The 23,926-nt window shown below is 51.8% G+C and overlaps 1 protein-coding gene across 2 annotated transcripts in view; it reads left to right on the top strand.

The window, feature by feature from the left end:
• The window catches only part of COMMD7 (COMM domain containing 7), a 74,579-nt gene extending 53,424 nt beyond the window's left edge, over positions 1-21,155 (top strand). For both annotated transcript variants that reach the window (XM_060397702.1, XM_060397696.1), the window contains one exon: positions 13,560-21,155. In XM_060397702.1, the coding sequence (XP_060253685.1) occupies positions 13,560-13,640 (81 nt within the window). In that variant the 3' untranslated portion in view covers positions 13,641-21,155. The remainder of the gene's footprint in view (positions 1-13,559) is intronic.
• The last annotated feature ends 2,771 nt before the right edge of the window (positions 21,156-23,926 follow it).

Raw genomic sequence — 23,926 nt, 5'->3', positions numbered from 1 at the left:
TGCTGTCTGCTAGTCACACGGAGAGAGACCCTTGGTTTCGAGCAACGGCAAAGGATGAGCATTTGGCTCCATGTCTCCCCTCCCTAGGCTGTAATGTGGAACTGACGCTGGCATGGCTGGAATCAAACCCCATGACGGCGCCTCTGACCCAGCACTGCCTCACGAGGGACCAAAGGAACCAGGGCTTGGTGGGGCTGGGTGGCCTCAGCAGGGAGCCTCTGCCCTGTAAGAGCCATGGACCCTCTCCCGGCTCTGATTCTCTGCTGTGTCCCGGCCCCAGGAACCTGTGGCTATCCTCCGAATGGCTGGCCCTTGGCGCTCCAGTTGTCCAGACCAGATGACTCCAGACCCCTTGGAGTACCTCAGGCCTCCTCAGGGCCCTGATGTAGTCCCTAGCAAGGCACTTATCAGGCTTCCCTGCCTTTTCCAGATCCCTGCTCGGCAGCCCAGAACCAGGCCTCGGTATGACCCACAGAGACCCCTGAGGTCTGCTGCCTCCCCCAGCCCTTCCCAAGAAATCTCCTGTTGTAGCTGGGGCTCAGGACTCACGCAAGCAGAGCTGTTTTTGGGATTCAAAGCCGGACATTCTAGACTGTATGCTTCAGGAGGGCAGGAGCCATGTGCCCTCAGAGCCCAGCACTGGGCCTGGCCTGCAGTACACCCTCAAAAACTACTAGTGGATCGAGGCCAGCAGGGGCCTCTGACTGCTTCACTTCCCCTTTCCATCCTGCCCTGCCAGGCCACGAGCTCTGGGAGGGCGGAGATCAGCCAGGTTTACCTGAGTCCTCAGTGCCCAGCAAAGACACTGGCACGTGAAGAGGGTCCACGGATATGCAGAGGAACCCAGACTGGATGGATGGATAAGTTATGTCCCAAGAGAGTCAGAGCTCACGATGCTGGCCCTGCCTTCTCCCTACCTCTTCCATATGGGTCCCTTCCTCTGTCCCTCCTTGGGTGAAACTGAAGCTTGCTGGCTGTGTGACTTTGGACAAGTCTCTCAACCTCTCTGAACCTCCATTGCCTTTTCTGTAAAATGGGGCTGATATTGAAAGCATGGGGAGGCTCCGGTGGCTGGCACAGTCAGTGCCCGGCTGGCGGCCGTCGCTCAGGGAGAAGCGGCTCCTCTCCTGGGTGGTGGTCTGGCCTCTCTAGTGATGTGAGTCCCATGACACCAGCTGGCTTGCTGCTGACCGATGAAGTGTACAAGATGCTCTCGGGCAGGGGTTGTGGAGGGTTCTGGATCCCATGAGACCTGGCAGCTGTCCCTGGCACTTCACCCTTGGGTGTCCTCTCTCCTGCTGGGAGCGTACGTGTTGGGGGGGCTCTTCCAGGAGGGGGCCCGCTCCTTTGGAGAGCAGCGGGACGCAGGCTGGCCGCACCCCTCCGCAGGACTTGGCACCCGTCACCCCCGGGACAGGCCAGGGACAGCAGCTGCATGATGGAGGCTCCAGGTACTCTCGGCCCCCTCACTCAACTCTCTGGGCTTCCAGGCTTTAAAATGGGGGGAAATGCAGCCAGACTGAAGATTTATAAGCCTGTTGAAAGCAGCAAATGAGAGGGTGTCATGAAAGTGGCCGCTGTCGCGCATGCTCCCGAGATTATAATACAATCGCTAGCTCGACTAGGAGCTGGTCCACAGAGGCGGGCACATGCCCACCCCCTCAAGGCTGCAAGAGGCTGCCACCCTTCTCTCACAGGTGCTGTAGGGTGTGGGCAGCTGACTTCCTCCCTCAGCTTCTGCGTCCTCATCTGCAAAGTGAGGGCAGCCGCCCTCTAGGGATCCTGTGAGGAGTCCCTGAAGCTGTATACACAAGGGGCCTGGCTAAGTCCAGACTCAAGGATAGTGACTGCTCTGGGGGCCTCCCCGGCCACGCACTCGAAGGATCTTCCCCGACTGGGGATTGAACCCAGGCCACCACAGCAAAAACCCAGAATCCTAACCATTAGGACACAAGGGAAGTCCTCCCCAGCCTTCACTTTGGCCACCTGTAATATGAAGATGACAATCCCACCCACCCTTTAGGTCATCTGCTGATGGTGGTGGAGCTAAGTCGTTTTTGATTCTTGCAGCCCCATGGACTGTAGCCTCCCAGGCTCCTCTGTCCATGGGATTTCCAAGCAAGAATACTGGAGTGGGTTGCCGTTTCTTTCTCCAGGGGATCTTCCCAACCTAGGGATCGAACCCATGTCTCCTGCATTGTAGGCTGATTCTTTATCATCTGAGCCACGAGGGAAGCCCCAGGTCACTTGGAGTTCTCAGTAAAATGAACCACAAGACCCCCTTCCCCCAGCTCCAACCAGCATGAGTGCCTAGCATGCAGAAAGTGCTCATTTATCTTTTTTCATGGGAATTTTGCTGGTGGTAGCAAAGCCAGGCAGGGTGAGAACCTGCCGCACACCTCCCCCGCCCCCGCCCTCTGCCTGCAGCTCTCCTCCTTGGCCCACGATAGGAGACTTGGACAGATGGGAACGGTGTGACCTCCATCCAGCTCGCCAGGCCAAACTGCGTTCCCAGCATCTTTGGAGCAGGAGGCCAGCATGATGGCCCGGCAGCAGCTGCCACCTGCAACCCGAAGGTGGCTGAGTGTCCAGACTGGGCCCTGGGGTCGTGGCTAGGCCTGGTCTTCTCCTGCCCAGCCCCTGGGCCATCTCCCAGCAATCTCCCTTTCCACTCACACAGTGCCAGAGCTCCAGGGAAATATCCAAGACACAGCAAAAAGCTTTATTCTTTTTTTTTTTTTTTTCCTGGCTGTAAAAGTAATTATGTTCATTGCAGGAAAAAAAAATAGAAAAAATATTTAAAAAGAGCACCCCAAATTCAAACTTCCGACTGTTTTTCTGCATATCCACCTATAGTTTTAGAGGAATGGAATCCTATGATACTCAATTTTAAAAAATTGGAATGAGTATATTTTTAATTAAAAATAATTTGAACTGATACCCTTTTAGAAAGCATCTAATTATTTATTTAATTCTGGCTGTGCTGGGTCTTCACTGCCCCTTGGGCTTTTCTCTAGTTCCGGCGAGTGGGCGCTACGGTCTAGCTGCGATGCACACGCTTCTCATTATGGGGGCTTCTCTTGTTGCAGAGGATGAGCTGGAGGGCACACGGGCTTCAGTAGTTTTGACATACAAGCTCAGTAATCGTGGCGCACGGGCTTTGTTGCTCTGTGGCATGTGGGATCTTTCCGGACCAGGGATCAAAACTGTGTCTCCACTGAGACAGCAGAGAAGCCCTACTTTACTTTTTAAATCTTTTTTCAAAATTATTTATTTATTTGACCACATCAGATTTTAGTTACGGCATGCGGGATCTTTCCCTGTGGCTCTCCGACTTCTCTAGTTGTGGTGCTTGGGCTTGGTTGCCCTGCAGCCTGTGGGATCTGAGCTCTCCAATCAGGGATCAAACCCTCGTCCTCTGCACTGGAAGGCAGACCACCAGAAAAGTCCCTTTTTAAATCTTTTTATTGTAAAATATGACACATGTAGAAAGACTACATAAAATGCTTGCTCAGCTCGACATAGTAGAAGGCAAACACCCTTGGAACCTCTGCCTAGGTGAAGAACTCTGCCCTGCCCCGAGAAGTCCTCAGGGTGCCCCATCTCAGTCATGCTCCCTGCCTCCCCCCCACAACAAAAAGTTTCCATTATCCAGATTTTTAAGATGATCACTTTCTTGCTTGTTATCACTCAAGTGTGCTTCCCTAGATGCTGTGCTGTGCTTAAGTCCCTCTTTGTGACCCCATGGACTGTAGCCCACCAGGCTCCTCTGTCTATTGAATTCTCCAGGCGAGAATATTAGAGTGGGTAGCGATTCCAGTGGGTAGCGGATCTTCCCGACCCAGGAATCGAACTGGGGTCTCCTGCAGTGCGGGTGGATTCTTTACCAGCTGAGCTACCAGGGAAACCCTAGATGCTATAATTTTACTTAAAAAAAAAAAAATCTTGCATTTTAAATCCCTTTATTGTTTCTTATTCTCTGAAGCATCTGTTTATTCCTGGCAGCTCGAAGTCTCTGCCGCTGGGCCTGTGCGCTCTAGCTGTGGCAAGCAGGGGCTGCTCCCCAGTGGGCCGCGTGGGCTTCTCACCGCAGTGACTTCTCTAGCTGCAGAGCGCAGGCTCCAGGGCAGGTGGGCTTCAGTAGTTGTGGTACACGGGCTTAGTTGTTCTGAAGCATGTGGGATCTTCCTGGACCAGGGATCGAGCCCCCGTCCCCCACATTGGTAGGCGGATTCTTTATCACTGAGCTACCAGGAAGCCCCACGTCCCTTTAATCTACAGGTTTATTTTTGTAACTGGTTTTTTAAAAAATTGAAAAGTCTTGCAGTGTATCCTGGGCCTTGTCCTTGTGATTCTCATTTTTAATGAATCCATTGTTCCATCCCAGGGCTGAACATAGCCGACTCATTTCCCTGCTGATGGACACAGGTTATTCTCACAATTTTGCCGTTACATGTAGTACTGTGATGGAAAGCTTTTTGCATGTTTTTGTGAATGAGTCCCTAGGAGTTTCTAGAAGTCTTACCGTGGGTCCAAAGCACAGGCTCTTTTTTCAGATATGAGGCTCATGCCATATGTGTGTGCGCGCGCTGTCGTGTCGGACCCTGTACAACCCCATGGACTGTAATCCACCAGGCTCCTCCATTCCTGGGATTCTCCAGGCCAGAACACTGGAGTGGGTTGCCATTTCCTTCTCCAACATACCATATAATTCACCCATTTAAGGCATCCGATTTAGTGTTTTCTAGCACATGCTGAGCTGTGAGACCATCACCACCATCAGCTTTAGAACATTTTCATCATCCCATGATGGACCCCCTCCCATTTCCCCCAGTCCTCTCCACTGGTCTTAGGCAGCCATTCCCATAAAACACAATCTTCTTGGGACTCCTCTGGCAGTCTAGTGTTTGAGACTCCATGCTTGCAATGCAGGAGGGCACAGATTTGATTGGGAAACTAGAATCCCACATGCCATGTGGCTCCCCTAAGAAGACAGTCTTCTTTGTACCTCTATGGATTTGCCTGTTCTGGACATTTCTTATAAATGAAATCATACGATGTGTGACCTTTATAACTGACTTTCAGTTAGCTTAATGTTTTCAAGGTTTATCCATGTCGTACATGCATCAGACTTAATTCCTTTTTATTGGTGAACAGTATTCCATTGCATGGTCATACCAGAGTTCATTTTATTCATTCATCAGTCTATGGACATTTGGGTTGTTTCTGCTTTTAGCTTTTATGGATGTAAACATTCATGTAAGTTTTTGTGTGAATGTATGTTTTCATTCCTCTTGGATGTATATCTCCTGGGTGTGGAATTGTTGGCTCATATGTTAATTCTTTGCGCCAGTACTTTGGCCACCTGATGCAAAGAACTGACTATTGGAAAAGACCCTGATGCTGGGAAAGATCGAAGGCAGGAGGAGAAAGGGACAACAGAGGGTGAGATGGTTGGATGGCATCACTGACTGGATGGACATGAGTTTTAGCAAGCTCCAGGAGTTGGTGATGGACAAGAAGGTCTGGCGTGCTGCAGCCCATGGGGTTGAAAAGAGCTGGACACAACTGAGCTACCGAACGGAACTGGTACTAATTCTGTTTAACCTTTTGAAGAACTGCTAGATGATTTTCCAAAGTGGCTGCATCCTTTTAAATTCCTTCCAGTAGTATATGAGGGTTCTGATTTCTCCACATCCTTGCCAACACTTGTTATTATCTGTTTTTTTTAATAGGCAACCAAGTGGTCATGAAGTAGTGTCTTGTGGGTTTAATTTGCATTTCCCTGGTGGCTAATGATATTTAGCACCTTTCATGAACTTAAGGGGCATTTAAAATCTTCTTTGGATCAATGTCCAGTCATCATTTGTCCATTTTTAAATTAGCTTATTTGTCTTTTATTATTGAGCTGTAAGAGTTCTTTATATAGTCTGGTTGTGATTCCTTACCAAATACATGATTTGCAAATATTTTCTCCCATTCTATGAGTTGTCTTTTACTTTCTTAATGATATCCTTTGCAGCACAAAAGTTTTAATTTGATGACGTCCAGTTTTTCTATTGTTTTTCCTTTTGTTGCTGTGCATTTGATGTCGTATTTAGGGAACTCTTGCCTAACACTAGGTCATGAAGATTTATGGCTATGTTTTCTTCAAAGAGTTTTACAGTTTTAAGTTTTCCATTTGGGTCTAGATTCATCTTGAGCAAATTTTTGTGTAGGGTGTGAGGAAGGGGGCTTCCCTGGTGGCTCAGTGGTAAAGAATCCGCCTATCAATGCAAGAGACACAAAAGATACAGGTTCAGTCCCTAGATCGGGAAGATCCCCTGGAGAAGGAAATGGCAATTCACCCCGGTATTATTGCCCAGGAAATCCCATGGGTAGAGGAGCCTGGGCGGCTACGTCCCTGGGGTTGCAGAAGAGTCTGACATGACTTAGCAACCAAACAGCAACAAACAACCAGCTGCCCAGCACCATTTGCTGGAAAGACTGTGCTTTCCCCCATTGAATTGTCTTTGTGCTTCTGTTGAAAATCAATTAACTGAAAATGTGAGGCTTTGTTTTTAAACTCTCAGTTCTATCCCATTCAGCTTGCCTGTCTATCCTAATGCCATACCACTCTGTCTTGATTACTGTAGCTTTGTGGAAAGTTTTGAGATCAGAAGTGTGAGTCCTCCAACATTGTTCTTTCTTCAATATTGTTTTAGCTATTTGGGGGGTCACAAATTTTCATATGAGTTTTAAGATCAGCTTGTCAATTTCTGCAAAGGTGCAAATTGAAATTTTGATGGGGATTTGGGGAGTCTTGCCCTCTTAATGATATTAGATCTTCAGATCCATGAACATGGGATGTTTTTCCATTTATTTAGGTCTTCTTTAACTTCTTTTAATAATGTTCTATAGTTTTTATAGTATGAGTTTCATACTGCCTTTGTTTAGTCCTTTACATTTTATTCTCTTTGATGCTAGTGTAAATGGAATTATTTTCTTAATTACATTTTTGAAGTGTTCGTTGCAAATGTATAGAGATGTAATTGATTTTTGTATATTCCACTTCTATCCTTCAACCTTGCTGAAATTGTTTATTAATTCTAATCTTTTTGGGTGGATTCCTTAGGATTTTCTATATACATTAGTTACCTGAAAATAGAGATCGTCTTATTTCTTCCTTTGCAATCTTAATACCTTTCTTTTCTTTCCTGAGTGCCCTGGCTGAAACTTCCAGGACAGAAATGGTCCTGGACAGAAATGGTGAGAGTGGATATTCTTGTCTTGTTCTTGATCTCAGGGGGAAAGCACCCAGTCTTTCACGATTAAATGCAGTACTCGCTGTAGGAAGGGTCATTTTAAGACTTCCTGGGAAGTTGGCTGGATATAGTCTTACCACTAGTGTGTATGAGAAGGATCTCAGTCCCCTTGCCCCTTGACAACATGGTAGCCCCAGGTTTTATAGGTGAGGAGCTCAAGCCCAGGGAGGGGAAGTGTTGCATGCCCCATGGCACAGCTGCTCAGCCGCCTTCCTTCCAGCTGTCCACAGTCACTGGAGAGTCAAGCCTGCTGGGCACTTAGCCTTCCTTCCCTGAGTAGTGATGCCTTGAGACCCACCAAGAGCAGCCACCAGTACAGAGGGAAGACTGGGTTCTGTTCTTGGCTTACCACTAAATTTCTATATGATCTTGGGCAAGTCGCTGCATCCTCCCTTCCCTGGGTCTTGGTGTTTCCATCTGTGCAGTGGAAGAGGTGAGCCACTCAAGTCCTCCTGTTTCTGACTGCTGCAGCTGCTGCTAAGTCGCTTCAGTCGTGTCTGACTCTGTGCGACCCCATAGACGGCAGCCCACCAGGCCCCCCATCCCTGGGATTCTCCAGGTAAGAACACTCCAGTGGGTTGCCATTTCCTTCTCCAATGCATGGAAGTAAAAAGTGAAAGTGAAGTCACTCAGTCATGTCCGACTCCTAGCGACCCCATGGACTGCAGCCTACCAGGCTCCTCCATCCATGGTATTTTCCAGGCAAGAGTACTGGAGTGGGGTGCCATTGCCTTCTCCCCTGTTTCTGACTACACACCCCTAAACCCACTGCTTCTTCTGCCACTCCCCAGGAAGACCACCAGAGGGCGCCCCAGACCAGCATTTGGCCCAGCTTCGGTGCAGGTGGCCCCAGGGAGGCTAAGAGGCGGGACCTGTTTTCCTGGAGCCACTAGTGGTTATGCATCCCTCTGGCTTAGCACGGATCTCTGAGGAGGGAGGACGGAGACATTACCTCCAAAGCCAGCAACCTTGCCCTCATCTCTGTCTGCTTTGGGGGGCCCCGTAAGGCCACGTCCCAGTGTCAACGCCAACAGCCTTGAGTTTCTCAACCTCAAAAGGTTTCCACTGTCTCTAGGCCTCTTATGGGTAATGCACCCTTCCCCCACCGCATTACCCAGCAATAGGGAGCCCCTATTCTGGGGAGTGCCTGGCCAACTGGAAGGGACACCTCACAGACCGTTTTGCATATGGATGGATTCACAATGGGGGCCCTGGACAGTGTAATCTCAGAAACCACAATATCTGGCCCCCTGGATACCTCATATGGCAGACCCCAGAACTGCAGAAATCAGGACCATGGACCTTAGGGACCACCTGGCACTTCCCAGAGCAGAATGTCTGACCCTGTTTGTGAAGGATTCTCCTGAGAACACCAGAGGGGCTCCATCAGGCCCCTTCCAGACTCTCCTAATGCTGACCGGACCCTCAAACAGAAGCAGAACATTTGCTTTGCCACCAAGCTCCAGAGCAGCCTCTCTCAGCCCATGGCACGGAGGGACGCCGCAGCCCCTCGCCTGGATGCCGGCAGCTCGCCTTGGTTCCATTCCTTCTGTGTGTGCGTGTTTGTTTATTGCTGGGTCTTTGCTGCCACGCGTGGGTTTTCCTTTAGTTGCGGCCAGTGGGGGCGCTGCTCTCCGCTGCAGTGCATGGGCTTCTCATTGCAGTGGGTTCCCTTGCAGCAGAACACGGGCTGTAAGGCATGTGGGCTTCAGTAGTTGCGGCTTTGGGGCTCTAGGGCACAGACTCAGCAGCTGTGGCACCTGGGTTTAGTTCCCCGTGGTATGTGGGATCTTCCTGGACCAGGGATTGAACCCATGTCCCCTGCTTTGGCAGGCAGATTCTTTACCTCTGGACCGCCAGGGAAGCCCATTACTTGTGTTTTTCTCTCCCCTTGCAGACCTGCCCTCCGCTCCTCAGCCACAGGGCTCTGGGCCACTTGCTGAGGCTCCCTGAGCGTTCAGTTTTCTCCCAGAGCAGCGTCTTTGCTGCTCTGCTTCTCTCAGAAGGTTGTCGGCATTAGGGACGATGTGAGAGCCCCGGTGTGAAGAGCGACATGCTCTCCCCGTGTCGAGTGTAATGGTCCTCAGAGCACGGGGCTGCCCGCGGAGGTCACGGGGAGGCGAGGCAGGCGTCAGGCCACACCCGCCCGCCTGCCCCAGTTTCTCGATAACAATGGCCGGCACTTCCTGGGTCTGTTCCACGGACCGGACACCATGCAGAGCGTCTCACCCAGACTCTCTCTCTCTCCCCTCTGGGAGCCTTCGTGTAGGCAGCATGACCTCCCCCAGCTGAGGACGGGGCCACCGAGGCACATGGCTGTTAAGCTATGTTGCCTGAGGTCACACACTTGACCGATGGTGGGGCTGGAACCTGGACCCTGGCGTCTGGCCTCCAGAGCCCAGGCTCTTAGGTACTGAGCCTCCTGGTTAAGCCAACGCAGGGCAGAGAGAGGCAGCCCTGAGGTCCTCGTATCCACTCTCTAGGAACCTTCAGGGGTCAGAGAGCATTTGCTCTGATCGGCCTTTTTCGGCACTGAAGCACTGAGGCCCAAAGAAGAGCTTCCCTCAGTCTCTCTCACGCCCACCAGGCATCTGAGGCAAAGCAGGGGCCTGGCAACATCTGCCGGAAACCTGGGTGATGCCTAAGCCTGTGAGTCTCAGCGTCTACGACTCTAAAAACTGTCCTGGGGCCTCGTTTCCAGCAGCCGGCTGCTGTCAGGGTTGGATTCCTCTGCCCAGCTCTGGGGTCTTGGAGGGAGGGGGTGATAGGAGACTCAAGGGCTCAAACTGATGCCCACCCACCAGGCTCCTCCTCCCCAACGCCCAGGCCCTTATCAGGAAAGCAATTTGGGTTGGTGGGGAAGGGAAGTCCAAGGCCCCGGGCAAGGTGGGGAGGAGAGATAGGGAAGTGGGGAGGGGGTCACGGGGCTCCTGCTGGGAGGCCAAGAGCCAGCACCATCCTTGCTGGCCTGGCCCCACGACACGGTTCCACCCTTGCCAGGCAAGACGCCCGCACCTTTAATTAGCAAGCGGCAGCCTCTCCCCGATTCATCACAGTCACTGTTTAATTAGCCGCATGCAAGGCACCCCTGCCCCCGGCCCTGGGCTGACGGCCTGCCTGTCTCACAGAGGCCGCCGCCACCTCACGGTGCCCCTGTCAATCCCCCCACCCCGTCCTTATTCAGCCCCCAGAATGGGGGATGGGGTGGGCATGCCTGGCTGAAGCCTCAAGGGGATTCTGGGCATTGACACTTGTGTTGAAGGCATCCAGCAAACATTATTAGGGCCTCAGGTCTGTGCCGGGCTGGGCAGAACCCAGGCTGGACTGGGGCGACTGTCCTGGCTCTGTGTGACAGCTAGGGACAGCTTTTCCCTTTGTGTTGCTCCCACCCCACAGCCGGAAAGGGACGGTCACCGTTTTCCTGTTCTCGCTGCCCCAGAGCCCAGCAGGCTCCCCAGAGAAGGCTGACCCTCCAGGATGGAGGGGGTGTCCATCCTCCCACCTACCTCTCCTAGCCGCAGATCCCAGAGGCCCAGGGCAGAGGGGCGTGCTGGAGGGTCTCGCCCCACTCCACATCTGCAGGGCCCTGGGCATCAGGGGCACAGGAGTGAGCCCACAGTGTGTGGCTGAAGCAGGCACTCTGTTGCCTGGGAGCAGGGCGGGGCTGGTGGCCCTGGCAGCGACACCCCACACCCTTCCTGAGGAGCCAGGGCAGCTGCCGCCAGGGGCACCAGCTGGAGCGAGAAGGCTCAGGTTCCAGCCCAGCCCTGCGCTCCGGTCCATCTGCAGCTTCAGGCAAATCAGCCATACTGGGGCCTCCGCATCCTGGGTGCCAACAGAAGGGTGCCAACCTCCAGCTCTGATGCGGATGGACTGAGGGCAGGGAGGATCCACGTTTATTCTGGTTCCGGGAGGAGGTGTCCGAGCCCGCCCGCCCTGGGCTGACCGTCTGTGCGGCCTCAGCCTCCACCGAGCTGTGGGGGCCTCAGTTTCCCCACAAGTAGCTGCTACCTTGTGCGTTGCCATGGGATGAAGGGATTTACAATGTTCAGTGCACTTGGAACAAGAGTGAGTCCTCAGGCATCGTGGCTGTGTTTCTTTTTTTTTTTACCATTATTTCCCCTCCTTTTATCAATCAGTATTAATTGCCGGGTGAGGAGATGGCAAGCCACCCCATTATTCTTGCCTGGGGATCCTATGGACGGAGGAGTCTAGTGGGCTACGGTCCATGGGTCGCAGAGTCAGGACTGAGCGCCTGAGCACCGTGGTGAGGGTGTTGGTGGAGAGCGAGCGAGGCAGTCTCCCTGCTTTCAGTTTTCCTTCCAGTGGGGGAGGCAGCTGAAGGCAAGCAGTCAATAAAGGGAAAGTAGAATTTCATCTGAATTAAATCTGCAGTTTAGTTGATGGCAATACACTGGTGTTAATTTCTTCGTTTTGACAGAGGTACCACCATGAGGTAATGAGCTGACATTAGGAAAACTGAGTGAAGGATACTCAGGAACCCTGTGTCTTTACAACTTTTATGTGAATTTAAAACTTGTCCCTAAAAAGAACTTATTCAAAAATGCAATTTGGGGGCTTCCCTGGTGCCTCGGTGGTAAAGAATCCGCCTGCCAGTGCAGGAGACACGGGTTCAATGCCTGATCTGGGAAGATCCCACATGCCTTGGCGCAGCTAAGCCTGTATGCCACAACTATTGAGCCTGTGTTCCAGAGCCCAGGAACTGCAGCTACTAGGCCTGTGTGCTTCAACCACTGAAGCCCACACCTCCAAGAGCCCAAGCTCCACCACGAGAGAAGCCGCTGCAACGAGAAGCCTGTGTACTGCAAGGAGAGAGCCGCCTCCTCTTGCAGCAACCAGGGGAAAGCCCAGGCAGCCACGAAGACCCAGCACGACCAAAATAGAAAAAAACACTTTGGGGCAATGGTAAGTACCATGAAGAAAATGAACAGGGCCAAGAGGTAGAGGGGCGGGGGGCCATTTCAGACATGGTGCTTCTCTCAGAGGAGGCCAGCAGGTGGGAGTAATTGCGTGATGAGAAGATCAGGGGAGGGCTGGCCAGGAGGGAAGAGCAGGGGCAAAGGCCTGGAGGCAGGAATTGGCCTGGGAGGCTTGAGGTCCGCCTGCAGGGTGGAAGGGGGCTTGGTGGCTAGAGATGAGCTCCAGGATCTTGGCGGCTTTCCTTCAGCATCATTTTTCCCTACCAGAGGACAAGAGGGAGGAGTGGGACTCTGGGCCGGGAACTGTATGTGACCCTTTTTCCACGAATTAGCACCTCATTAGAGCTTCCCTGGTGTCTCCGACGGTAAAGAATCTGCCTGCAGTGCAGGAGGCAGGGGTTCGATCCCTGGGCCAGGATGATCCCTTGGAGGAGGGCATTGCAGTGGCACTCTGGCATTCTTGCCTGGAGAATGCTAGGGACAGAGGAGCCTGGCAGGCTACAGTCACGGGGCCACAAAGAGTCCGACACGACTAAGCGATTAACACACACTGTGATAATTATTTAGGCTTTCCTGGTGGCTCAGATGGTAAAGAATCTGCCTGCGCTGCAGGAGACCCAGGTTCAATCCTTGGGTCAGGAAGATCCCCTGGAGGTGGGCATGGTAACCCACTCCAGTATCGTTGCCTAAAGAATCCCACGGTCAGAGGGCTACAGTCGTGGGGTCACACAGAGTCAGACACATCTGAGTGACTAACACTTTCACTTTCACGCTTTAGCTCTTACAGTTACCCCAGGAGATACCAGCATCTCTCTTACAGGTGAGATGGTAGAGAACAAAGGCTCAGCCTACATCCCATGGTAAAAGGGACAGGACTGTGCTTGGAAGGAGAGACCTTATGGTCCTTGAGGCTGTGCTGGGGACTTGCTGGGAGACTGCAGTGGGCTAAAAGGCGGGGCCTGGAAGAGGCCCGGGTGTGGCTACAGAGGGGGGCGCCAAGCAGGAAGGGGGCACCGGAAGGATGGGGTCTCTGGCCTGCCCAAGGCTGCGTGTCAGGGCGGGGAGCGTCTTTGTACAGTAGCTTTGTAATCAACTTTGGAAATAGTAATACTCCACAGTTGTACTGGCTTGGTCAAAAATTTTGTTCTGATTTTCTGTACCATCTTACAGAAAAACTGGAGCAAAGTTTTTGGCCAATCCAATAATACAAACTTCTAAAGGCACAAAACAACATATAGAGAAAGTTAAGATTCCTCCGCCCACTTTCCCTGCCCAGAGATGCCCTCTGAGATCTGTTTCTTGTGCTTCTTTGCAGAGCAGCACCTTGACCGCAACCCCAGCAAACAATCAGCAGGCCCCACGGATCTGCCTGGCACCACCTGCCAGAAAGCCGTAGATAGATGTACAGTTGCCACATTTAATCTTTATACCAACGACTGTTGTGTATCAATCGCTCTGTTTTAAATTGGAGGAAACCGAGGCACAGACAGGTAAAGTCACGCAGCTCACTCAGGCTTTGGACTCAGGCACTCTCTGACGGCATTGATGAAGAATCTGAGGTGCAGAGAGATCGAGTAACCAGCCCCAGGTGACCCAGCAAGGAGGTGGAGGAGCCAGAACTCTAGCCCAGCAGTCTTGATCCCGAACCTGCATCCCTGAGCCCTGCACTATAGCAGGAGAAGGGACCCCCAACTCCAGAGTCAGCCACCCCTGGGAGAGATGCCTGGCACTGCCTGGCTGCATTGCCTGGCACAAGCCCCTGTCTTCTCCATGAACTGGCTCCCCACTCAGGACGGAGGTGAGGAAGCCTGCTGTCAGATGGCTTGAGGATGAGCTCGGGTGAAGGAGAGGCTTCTGGCACACAGTAGCACTTGGGAGGTTGCTCTCCCACAGTGTCCAGTGGGCACTTCCTGTAAAGGGCAGATGGAAAGGTGTGGCCAGGTGAGGGGGGTGGGGCGGGGAACTCCAGGTGGGATGCCCCTTCCCTGCAGCTGTGCAGACACAGCAGGTGAAGGCCCTCCTGGAGACGGATAGGTGGGAGCATCCACCCTCTCCCCAGCACACAGCCCTACTGCTGAAGGAATTCTGGGGAGTCAGGGAGGAGAGAGGGGTTTCCCAATGTCTGTGCAGAGGGCCTAACCCCCTAGGCTGTGTGCCAGGACCCTGAGAGGTGGGCGAGGCAGGAGGCAGGAAAGGAGGCTGCAGCCAAGAGCCGTAGGAATGGCAAAGAGAAAAGGGGCCCAGCCCTGGTGCCAGCTCTGGCTGGGTTCCCAGGGGGGTGGTCTTTGGGTTGGCAGGGTTACTTCAGGCTGGTGGGCTGGCCTTCAGCTTAGCAGACTCAGAAAGCTGATTTTTTTTTCTACATCTTCCAGTCCGCGTACCAAGGATGATCAGGGAACTGGGGCCCAGACAGCCAGTCCTCCAGGACATGGGCTGTGAAGTGAAATGTTAATCTCACAGTTGTGTCCAACTCTTTGCTACCCCATGGACTATAGTCCGCCAGGCTCCTCTGTCCATGGGATTTTACAAGCAAGAATACTGGAGTGAATTGCCATTTCCTTCTCCAGGGCATCTTCCAGACCCAGGAATCGAACCCAGGTCTCCTGTATTGCACACAGATTCTTTACCATCTGAGCCACCAGGGAAGCCCAGGACAGGGATTAACAAACCCAAATGCCAGTTTCTTCATGGGCCAGAGCATTAGGGGCCAGACTGTTTTTCTCCCTGTGATTCCCATCCTCATGCCCCAGCCTGGGAAGCCTGGGTTAATAATGAGTGGGGCCTAGGGGGCGAGGTCAGAAACACATTACATAGCAGCTGTCAGTGGTCTCAGCCAGGCTGTCCAGTAACAGCACGAGGGAGTGCAGGGTTGGGGGTGGGCATGTGGGAATTGGGGAGTCTAAACCAGGTTTGGGTTTGAATCCAAGCTCCGCTTTGTCCCTGGTCATGTAAACTCACCACCGTGAGCCTCAGTTTCCCTGTCTGTAAAATGGGGCTATTATCAGAATTGAGATCTCATCATAATGGCAGAGCTTCTTACACAAAGCAGCCAGAATGTGGTAGGTGCTCAATAAATGCTCTCCTCCACTGACTCACTGATTCAGCTGGAGATGAATTTTGGCACTTGTCCTGTGTTCACGCGGCTGGTGGGGAGATGTACTCTGGTTGCCAAATATTAGAACTGCTGAAACATTTACAGGGAGACAGGGGAGGCGACTGTATCAGGAAGTGGTGCTGACCCTCCCGATGGAGGCTGGCAGCCCCAGGGCCTCCTAAGGCATCTCCCCTGCCTGAGGCTGGGCTGGCTCAACCCACAGCAGCTCCTTTTTGGCAACTGCTTCTCTAGAAGGCTCCCAGAAGACACCGCCTACTGTCCTGACAGTGTTCTGGGTGTGCAGTCTGGCCTGGAGCCGGAGGCGGCTGCAGGGGGTGGAAGGGAGCTGGGCCAGTCCTGGGGGCTTCCATGAGGGGGCCTTCTCCACCTGGTCCTCTCTGCCCCAAGGAGCAGGGCTGAGGGTGTATCGCAGGCGTGCAGTGCTTTTCTGTGGGCGAGTGTCAAAGTGCTGGAAAAACTGGCAGGGGCTTCTCCAATGCAGGGATGAAAAATCTTTAGAAAACCTTCTGTCTCTTCTGTGAGGCAGGAACTGCAAGCTAGAAATGACCTTGACCATCCGTGTTTTTCTAGGAGGATGTTAAAGTGGTATTGGGCAGAAAAGGGTGTTCGTGGTCTAATAAATTCGGGAAAACACTGACCTAACCATCCGACATGGTTTCTCCTCTGTGGGGTTTCTCAGAGCCTTTCATGTGCACTGGTGAAGTTCTAGAGGCAGCGGCTCTACTGAGGCAGCGGTTCTACACAGCAGCCAGGCCTCTCTGAGGGTCCTTTTCAATTATCCTGGACCATCTCGCAGGCTTAGTGGGCTCTGAAACCTACTTTGGGAGGTAACAGCATAGAAAAGGGGCTTCCCTTGTGGCTCAGCTGGTAAAGAATCTGCCTGCAATGCAGGAGGCCTGGCTTCCATCCCTGTGTTGGGAAGATCCTCTGGAGAAGGGAAAGGCTACCTACTCCAGTATTCTGGCCTGGAGAATCCCATGGACTACATAGTCCATGGGGTCAAAAAGAGTTGGACAAGACTGAGCCACTTTCACTTTCAACATAGTATAGAACTTTGCACCACTCCACGTTATCTTCTCTGGTGGCTCAGAGGTTAAAGCATCTGCCTCCAATGCGGGAGACCCGGGTTCGATTCCTGGATCGGGAAGATCCCCTGGAGAAGGAAATGGTAACCCACTCCAGTATTCTTGCCTGGAGAATCCCATGGACTACAATGGGCTACATGGTGGGCTACAATCCAAGGGGTCGCAAAGAGTCGGACACGACTGAGTAACTTCACTTACTTACTTATTTACATGTCAGAGCTGAAGGAATCTTAGGACTCTGGAAGAATCTTGAGGAGTGTGGGGTTCAGAGAAAAAAATTCAGAAGATGCTCTTCCCTTTAGTTATGTGCTTATTTATTCATTTTATTTGGCCATGCTGGGTCTTTGCTACAGCACATGGGCTCTTCTTTGGGGCATGTGGACTTGCTCTAGCGTGGCCTGTGAGTCTGTTAGACGCCCAGCAGCACGTAGGGTCTTAGTTCCCTAAGCAGAGATCAGAGCTACAGACCCTGCGTTGGAAGGCAGATTCTCAACCGCTGAACTACCAGGGAAGTCCCACTCTAGCCTTTATTTTAAAGCTAAGACTTTATCCGTGTGTGTGTGTGTGCCCAGTCACTCAGTCGTGTCTGACTCTTTGCGACCCCATGGACTGCAGCCCTCCAAGCTCCTCCATCCACGGGAGTTCCCCGGCATGAATACTGCAGTGGGTTGCCATTTCCTTCCCCAGGGGATCTTCCCAACCCAGGGGCTGAACCGGCGTCTCCTGCATCCAGTGCACTGGCAGACAGATTCTTCACCACTGAGCCACCTGGGAAGACCTTATCCCTATCTTCCCTATTAACACACTTAATCTTCGTACCACTCTAGAAGGTAAGGACTGTTATCTTCAGTGGCTTCCTCAAGGGTAAACCAAGGCACAGAGAGACAAGTCCTGGTCCAGGTTCACAGCTGGTAAGTGGCGGTGCTGGGATCTGAAGCCAGGCTGCCTGAGTGAGGGGCTGCACTCATAGCCACTGCATGGTCCACCTTCTGGGGTCCACAGGGCCCCAAAATCTGCCCGGCCCTTGCAGCCCTGCATTAAGCTCCTGTCTGAGGGAGCAGCTCCCTGCAAGTGGCTGGTCTCTAAAGTTCTCAGGAGAGTCTGTGGCTGCTGTTTCCCAGGGTGACCATCTTCTGGCTCTGAGTGCAGGGGGTGGGGACACCGCACAGGTGAGCTGTGCCGTCCACAGCCTGGCTCCACCAGAGGCCGAGTTAAGGCCTCTCGATGCTCTCATTGCATTCTCACCCTGATGGGCTTCGTTCCAAGCTTCATTCCGCAGGAGAATCTCAGAGCGGATCCAGGGCTCACAGAGGGAAAGTATCGTGCCCAGTTACACAGCAAGGAGGCGGGGGGGTTGACGTTTGAACTCAGGCAGCTGGACTCCAGAGCTGGGTGTTTAAAATACGGGCGCCCTTGGTGACAAAGCAGTGGGTCCTTGCGGCCAGGGCAGAGGCACTGCTGTGGGGTCGTGCCCCCCTCAGGCTCTGCTCTCCCCTGTCTAGCTGCTGCCCCTGCACACCCACTACAGCCTGCTCTGGACAGATAGCATCTAGGGTTCCCTAATCTCCTGGGCCTCCCCTTGCCGGTCTCATGTGGGCCAACAGTCAGTAGCATGAAAATTGGCAGAGAGGTCATCACCACCGAAGACACGAGGAGTTGTCATGGTGGCCTCTAGGCGCTCAGGGCTTTATCTCTGCCTCCTGGAGCAAGGCCTCAGGAGTGTCTTCCTTCTGGGGTGCAGACTTTTTGTCCTGAGTGATTTTTCTCTCCCTTCAGCTCACCAGTTCCTGGAGATAGAGTTGTTCTTCTCTTTGTCCACCCGTGGACCTGGGCATCTGCTGTGCACCGGGCCCCCTCCAGGTTGGGTGGCTGTGCTGGCCTTCACCTGTCCCAAGGGTGGGCAAGCCTCCAGCGTGCATCCAGAGCTCCTTGGAGGCAGAGGCACACGCCTGCAAGTGCAGGAGCTATTGGTCCAGCGGTGTGTGTGCACAGTCGCTTCAGTCGTGTCCGACTCTTTGCGACCCCATGGGCTGTAGCCTCCCAGGCTCCTCTGTCCATGGGATTCTCCAGGCAAGATTATTGGAATGGGTTGCCATGCCCTCCTCCAGGGGACCTTCCCGACCCAGAGTTAGAACACACGTCTCTTACATCTCCTGCGTTGGCAGGCCAGTTCTTTACCACTAGCGCCACCTGGGAAGCCCTGGTACAGCAGGACCTGGCTCCAAATCCTACTTCCAATGTCTTAATGATAAAGATACAAATAACCCAATTTTTTAAATGAGTCAAGGATCCCAGTAGAGATTTCTCCAAGGAAGACATATAAAGAGCCCACAAATACGTGAAAGACACTCAACACCATGAACCATCAGTTCAGTTCAGTTCAGTTCAGTTCAGTCACGTCCAACTCTTTGCAACCCCATGGACTACAGCACGCCAGGCTTCCCTGTCCTTCACCATCTCCTGGAGCTTGCTCAAACTCATGTCCATCGAACCGGTGAAGCCATCCAACCATCTCATCTGCTGTCGTCCCCTTCTCCTTCTGCCTTCAATCTTTCCCAGCATCAGTGTGTTTTCCAATGAGTCAGTTCTTCGCATCAGGTGGACAAAGATTGGAGCTCAGCTTTAGCATCAGTCCTTCCAATGAATATTTAGGACTGATTTCCTTTAGGATTGACTGGTTTGATCTTACTGTCCAAAGGACTCTTAAGAGTCTTCTCCAGCACCACAGTTCAAAAGCATCAATTCTTTGGTGCTCAGCCTTCTTAATGGTACAGTTCTCACATCCATACATGACTACTGGAAAACCATAGCTTTGACCAGACAGACCTTTGTTGGCAAAGTAATGTCTCTGTTTTTTAGTATGCTGTTTAGGTTGGTCATAACTTTTCTTCCAAGGAGCAAGCGTCTTTTAATTTCATGGCTGCAGTCACCATCTGCAGTGATTTTGGAGCCCAAAAAGATAAAGTCTCTCACTGTTTCTACTGTTTCCCCATTTATTTGCCATGAAGTGATAGGACTGGATGCTATGATCTTAGTTTTCTGAATGTTGAGCTTTAAGCCAGCTTTTTCACTCTCCTCTTTCACTTTCATCAAGAGGCTCTTTAGTTCTTCTTCGCTTTCTGCATAAGGGTGGTGTCATCTGCGTATGTAAGATTATTGATATTTCTCCCAGCAATCTTGATTCCAACTTGTGCTTCATTCAGCCTGCCATTTTGCATGATGTACTCTGCTTATAAGTTAAATAAGCAGGGTGGCAATATACAGCCTTGACGTACTCCTTTCCCAATTTGGAACCAGTCCATTGTTCCATGTCCAGTTTTAACTGTTACTTCTTGACCTGCATACAGATTTCTCAGAAGGCAGGTCAGGTGTTCTGGTATTCCCATCTCTTGAAGAATCTTACGCAGTTTGTTGTGATCCACACAGTGAAAGGCTTTGGACACAGTTTGTTGTGATCCACACAGCGAAAGGCTTTGGCGTAGTCAATAAAGCAGAAGTAGACGTTTTTCTGGAATTCTCTTGCTTTTTCTATGATCCAACGGATGTTGGCAATTCGATCTCTGGTTCCTCTGCCTTTTCTAAATCCAGCTTGAACATCAGAGACATGCAAATCCAAACCTCATGAGATACCACCTCACACCCGCTAGATGGCTAGAATCAGAAAGCTCGATAACAACATATGCTGGCAAGGATGTAGTGAAACGGTGCCCTTATCTGATGGGGATGTAAAATGGTGCAGTCTTATTGGAGAACAGTCTGAAAGTTCTTCAAAAGCTTGAACTTGGAGTTACCTATGACCCAGCAATTGTGCTCTGAGATATCTATCCAAGAGAATTAAAAACACCTGTCCACCCCCAACAATGACACAAATGTTAATAGCAGCGTTATTCACAATAGCCAAAAGGTAGAAATAATTTAAATGCCTTTGCACTAATGAACTGATAAATATAATATGGAATAGTATTTGGCCATAAAAACAAATGACTTACTGATACACACTACAACATGGGTGAGACTTCAAGACGTTATACTGAGTGAAAGAAACCAGTCATGAAGACCACGTGCATTAATCCTTTTGTATGACTTGTCTAGAACGGGCAAATCTATAGGGGGCTTTGGGGAAGTGGGGAGTGGCTGCTAATGGGTAGGGGTTTTGAGGAGAGGGATGATGCTAATATTTGAAAACAGTATTGGGACTTCCCTGGTCCAGTGGCTAAGACTCTACGCTCAATACAGGGGGCCTGGGTTCAAACCCTGGTCAGGGAACCAGATCCCACAAGCTGCAACCGAGAGTTCACGTGGCGCAGCTAAACGTCCGGTGTACTGCAACCGAGATCACGAGTGCCCCGACTAAGACCCAGCGCAGTCCAGTAAATGAACGAATGCGTAAAAAAGAGAAGCGTGGTGATGGTTGCACGACTCTGAATAAACCAAAAAGCCATTGAAATGGACACTGAATGGGTGAATTGTATGCTGTGTGAATTATAACTCCAGAAAGCTGCTATAAAAAATTAGGAAATACACATAAGCAGAAGAAAAAAGAAAAAAAACGGTAAGGTCAATAATCCTCTCACCTAGAGACAACCACTGTTAACATTTTAACGATGCTCTTTCAAATTATACTCTGTTGCCTTATATGCTGCTTTTTCATTTAATAATAGATTGTAAACATTTTTCCGTGTCAATAAATATACCTCTACATGAAAACAAATGCCACTTCCGCCGCTCGCTGGCTGTGGGCTGTGGGAAGCAACCTCATGGCTCAGAGCCTTGGTCTTTCCACCTGTGAGGTGGGGTAAATGAAGGACACCCTGCGGAGGAAGCTGTGAGGAGGAAAGGAGACTCCTTTGGGGAGTCCCCCGCCCCTGGGACCTGGTGCAGCCCCCAGCCTGGGGAAGACACTGCGGAAGCAGAGGCCCTGTCGAGGTGACGGTTGTGGACTCACGGACACCGGCGGGGAGGAGAGGAGATGGTGAGACGGATGGAGAGAGTTGCATGGAAGCATGGGAATTCACTGTATAACTCAGGGAGCTCAAACCTGGGTTCCTCCCAACCAGGAAGGGGTGGGAGGTGGGAGGAAGGTTAAAGAGGGAAGGGACATGCGTATACCTGTGGCTGACTCATACGGATGTATGGCAGAGGCCATCACAATATTATGAAGCAATTTCCCTTCGATTAAAAATAAATAAGTTTGGGGGGAGGGGAAGACGAGAGTTGTGCCAGCCTGGAGTGCTCCAACCAGGGGCAGCTCATTTCTGTGTATTCTGTAAACTTCACATGTACCGTGACTCCAAACATCCATAGTCTGGGGACTTTCCTAGTGGTCCAGTGGCTAAGGCTCCAATACAAGGGGCCCAGATTCTATCCCTGGTCACGGAACTAGATCCCACGTGCCACAGCTAAAGATCCCACATGCTGTAACTTAAAAAAAAGAAAGATCCCCTGTGCCACAACTAAGACCTGGCGCAGCCAAATAAATGAATCTTTCTTTGATTAAAAAAAACAACAACTCAGTTTAAAAGTAGGCCCAGGGTCAGGTTCAGACCCTGGGAGAGCCCTGGGGGTTGTTGTGACCCTCAGTGGAAAACACCTCTTTTCGGAGCCCCTGCTGCACGCCCAGCCCTTTCTTGTGGCGTCTCCGTGAATCCTCACACTGACTGTTGTCCACCTCCTATGAGCGGAACAGGAAACCAAGGCTCGGGGAGGTGCAGTCATTGACCTTTTCAAACATGTGAGGGTGGACCTAGGGGTCATTTCCAGGTTTGCTGGTTGAAAGCCTGTGTTCTTGCTGCTTCTCTGCCCTCCAAAGAAGAAATTTTTAAAATTTTATTTATTTTTAATTGAAAGATAATTGCTTTACAATATTGCTTTCTGCCAATACAGCAGGCTTTCCTGGTAGCCCAGCTGGTGAAGAATCCACTTGCAATGCAGGAGACCCCGGTTCGAGATTCCTGGGTCGGGAAGATCCCCTGGAGTTGGTACAATCTCCAGTATTCTTGCCTGGAGAATCCCATGGACAGAGGAGTCTGGCAGGGCACAGTCTCTGGGATCGAAAAGAGTCGGACATGGCTGAGTAACCAAGCACAGCAGAGCATTGCCATACGTCAACATGAATCAGCCATCGGCATACACATGTCCCCTCCCTCTTGAACCTCCCTCCTACCTCCCAGCCCTGATGGGATGATTTTGAAAAGGCCTGCATTCTGTCCAAATGAGGGAGTGTTACTTTTCCCCAGACCTGGAGCAGGGCATCCAAATGGGGAGGTGACTGCTGTATGATTTAATCACAGGCTGCGCTGGTGTGCGCCTTGTGCACTGAGTCCTCTGTGGGGTCACAATAGAGCCTTGAATGCAGTGTCTGCTGGGATGTGCATCCTGGCAGGGTGGGAGCCAGGGTGAGCTGGGGCCCCAAGTATGGGCAGGTGTTAGGGACACAGACCCTGGAGCCAGACAGTTGAGGTTGGAAACCCCACTCTGCTGGTGTCTCGGGCAGTTTCTTCTCTGTGTAAACTGGGGTTCTCTGTCTGTATTAGGAGAGTGTAAGATATTAGATAGGGATATCCCTGGTGGCTCCGTGGTAAAGAATCTGCCTGCAATGCAGGAGACATAGGAGATGCGGGTTTGATCCCTGGGTTGGGAAGAGCCCCTGGAGAAGGAAATGGCAATCCACTCCAGTATATTCTTGCCTGGAGAATCCCATGGATAGCAACCCTGGCAGGCTATAGTCCATGGGGTTGCAAAGTGTCGGACACGATTGAAGCGACTGAGCATGCACACACGCAAGAATTAGGTAACTTAGAGCGCCCTGAGGCACTCAGCCACCTCTGACACAGAATAAGCTTTGGTGCCACCAGGAATAAGTCTTGGTATGGTATCAACATGTGGGTCAGGTGGATGGATGCTGGGGGCTGAGGAGGAGTGGCAGGGAAAGGGGCCATTGCCCAAACCTGCCTTATCATACTGCTGTCCAGGCCCATGTGAGGGCTGGGAGACAGTCGCTCACAGCTTCCATACCCACCTCTGAGAGAGGAAGAGAGGGTACCTCCACTAAGAAGTCTGCCCCCGTCTCCCCAGCCAAGCCTGATCCCTCTAGTCCCCGCATCCTGGGCAGCTGCTCTGCACCTCTGGCACATGGGTCCCAGCCCGCCTGGCCCAGGGTCTCTGTCCTCCTCTCCTGCCTCCTCCCCTCCTCCCCTTGGTCACCCTTCACACCACCCCAGGCCGGCCACCTAGTGGGACTCTACCTCTCTGAGCCTCCTTCCTTCTCAAGGGCACCGGGGTCAGCAGTGGGCTCTAGAGTCTGATTCTGACTCCCCACTTACTTGCTGCGGCCCTCTGAGAAAGGTGCTCAGCTTCCCCAGCCTCAGTCTCCTCATCTGCAAATTAGGGGCAACAACACCTCTCGGAGATTTGAGAATCAAGTGAGAAAACAAAACACACATAAAGAGCCCAGAACTCTGCTTGAGCCATCACGAGTATTTA

Source organism: Ovis aries, chromosome 13 (genome assembly GCF_016772045.2).
Source record: "Ovis aries strain OAR_USU_Benz2616 breed Rambouillet chromosome 13, ARS-UI_Ramb_v3.0, whole genome shotgun sequence".
Taxonomy (NCBI): domain Eukaryota; kingdom Metazoa; phylum Chordata; class Mammalia; order Artiodactyla; family Bovidae; genus Ovis; species Ovis aries.
The sequence above is the reverse complement of the archived record's forward strand: the minus strand, read 5'-3'. Positions and strand labels throughout refer to the sequence as shown.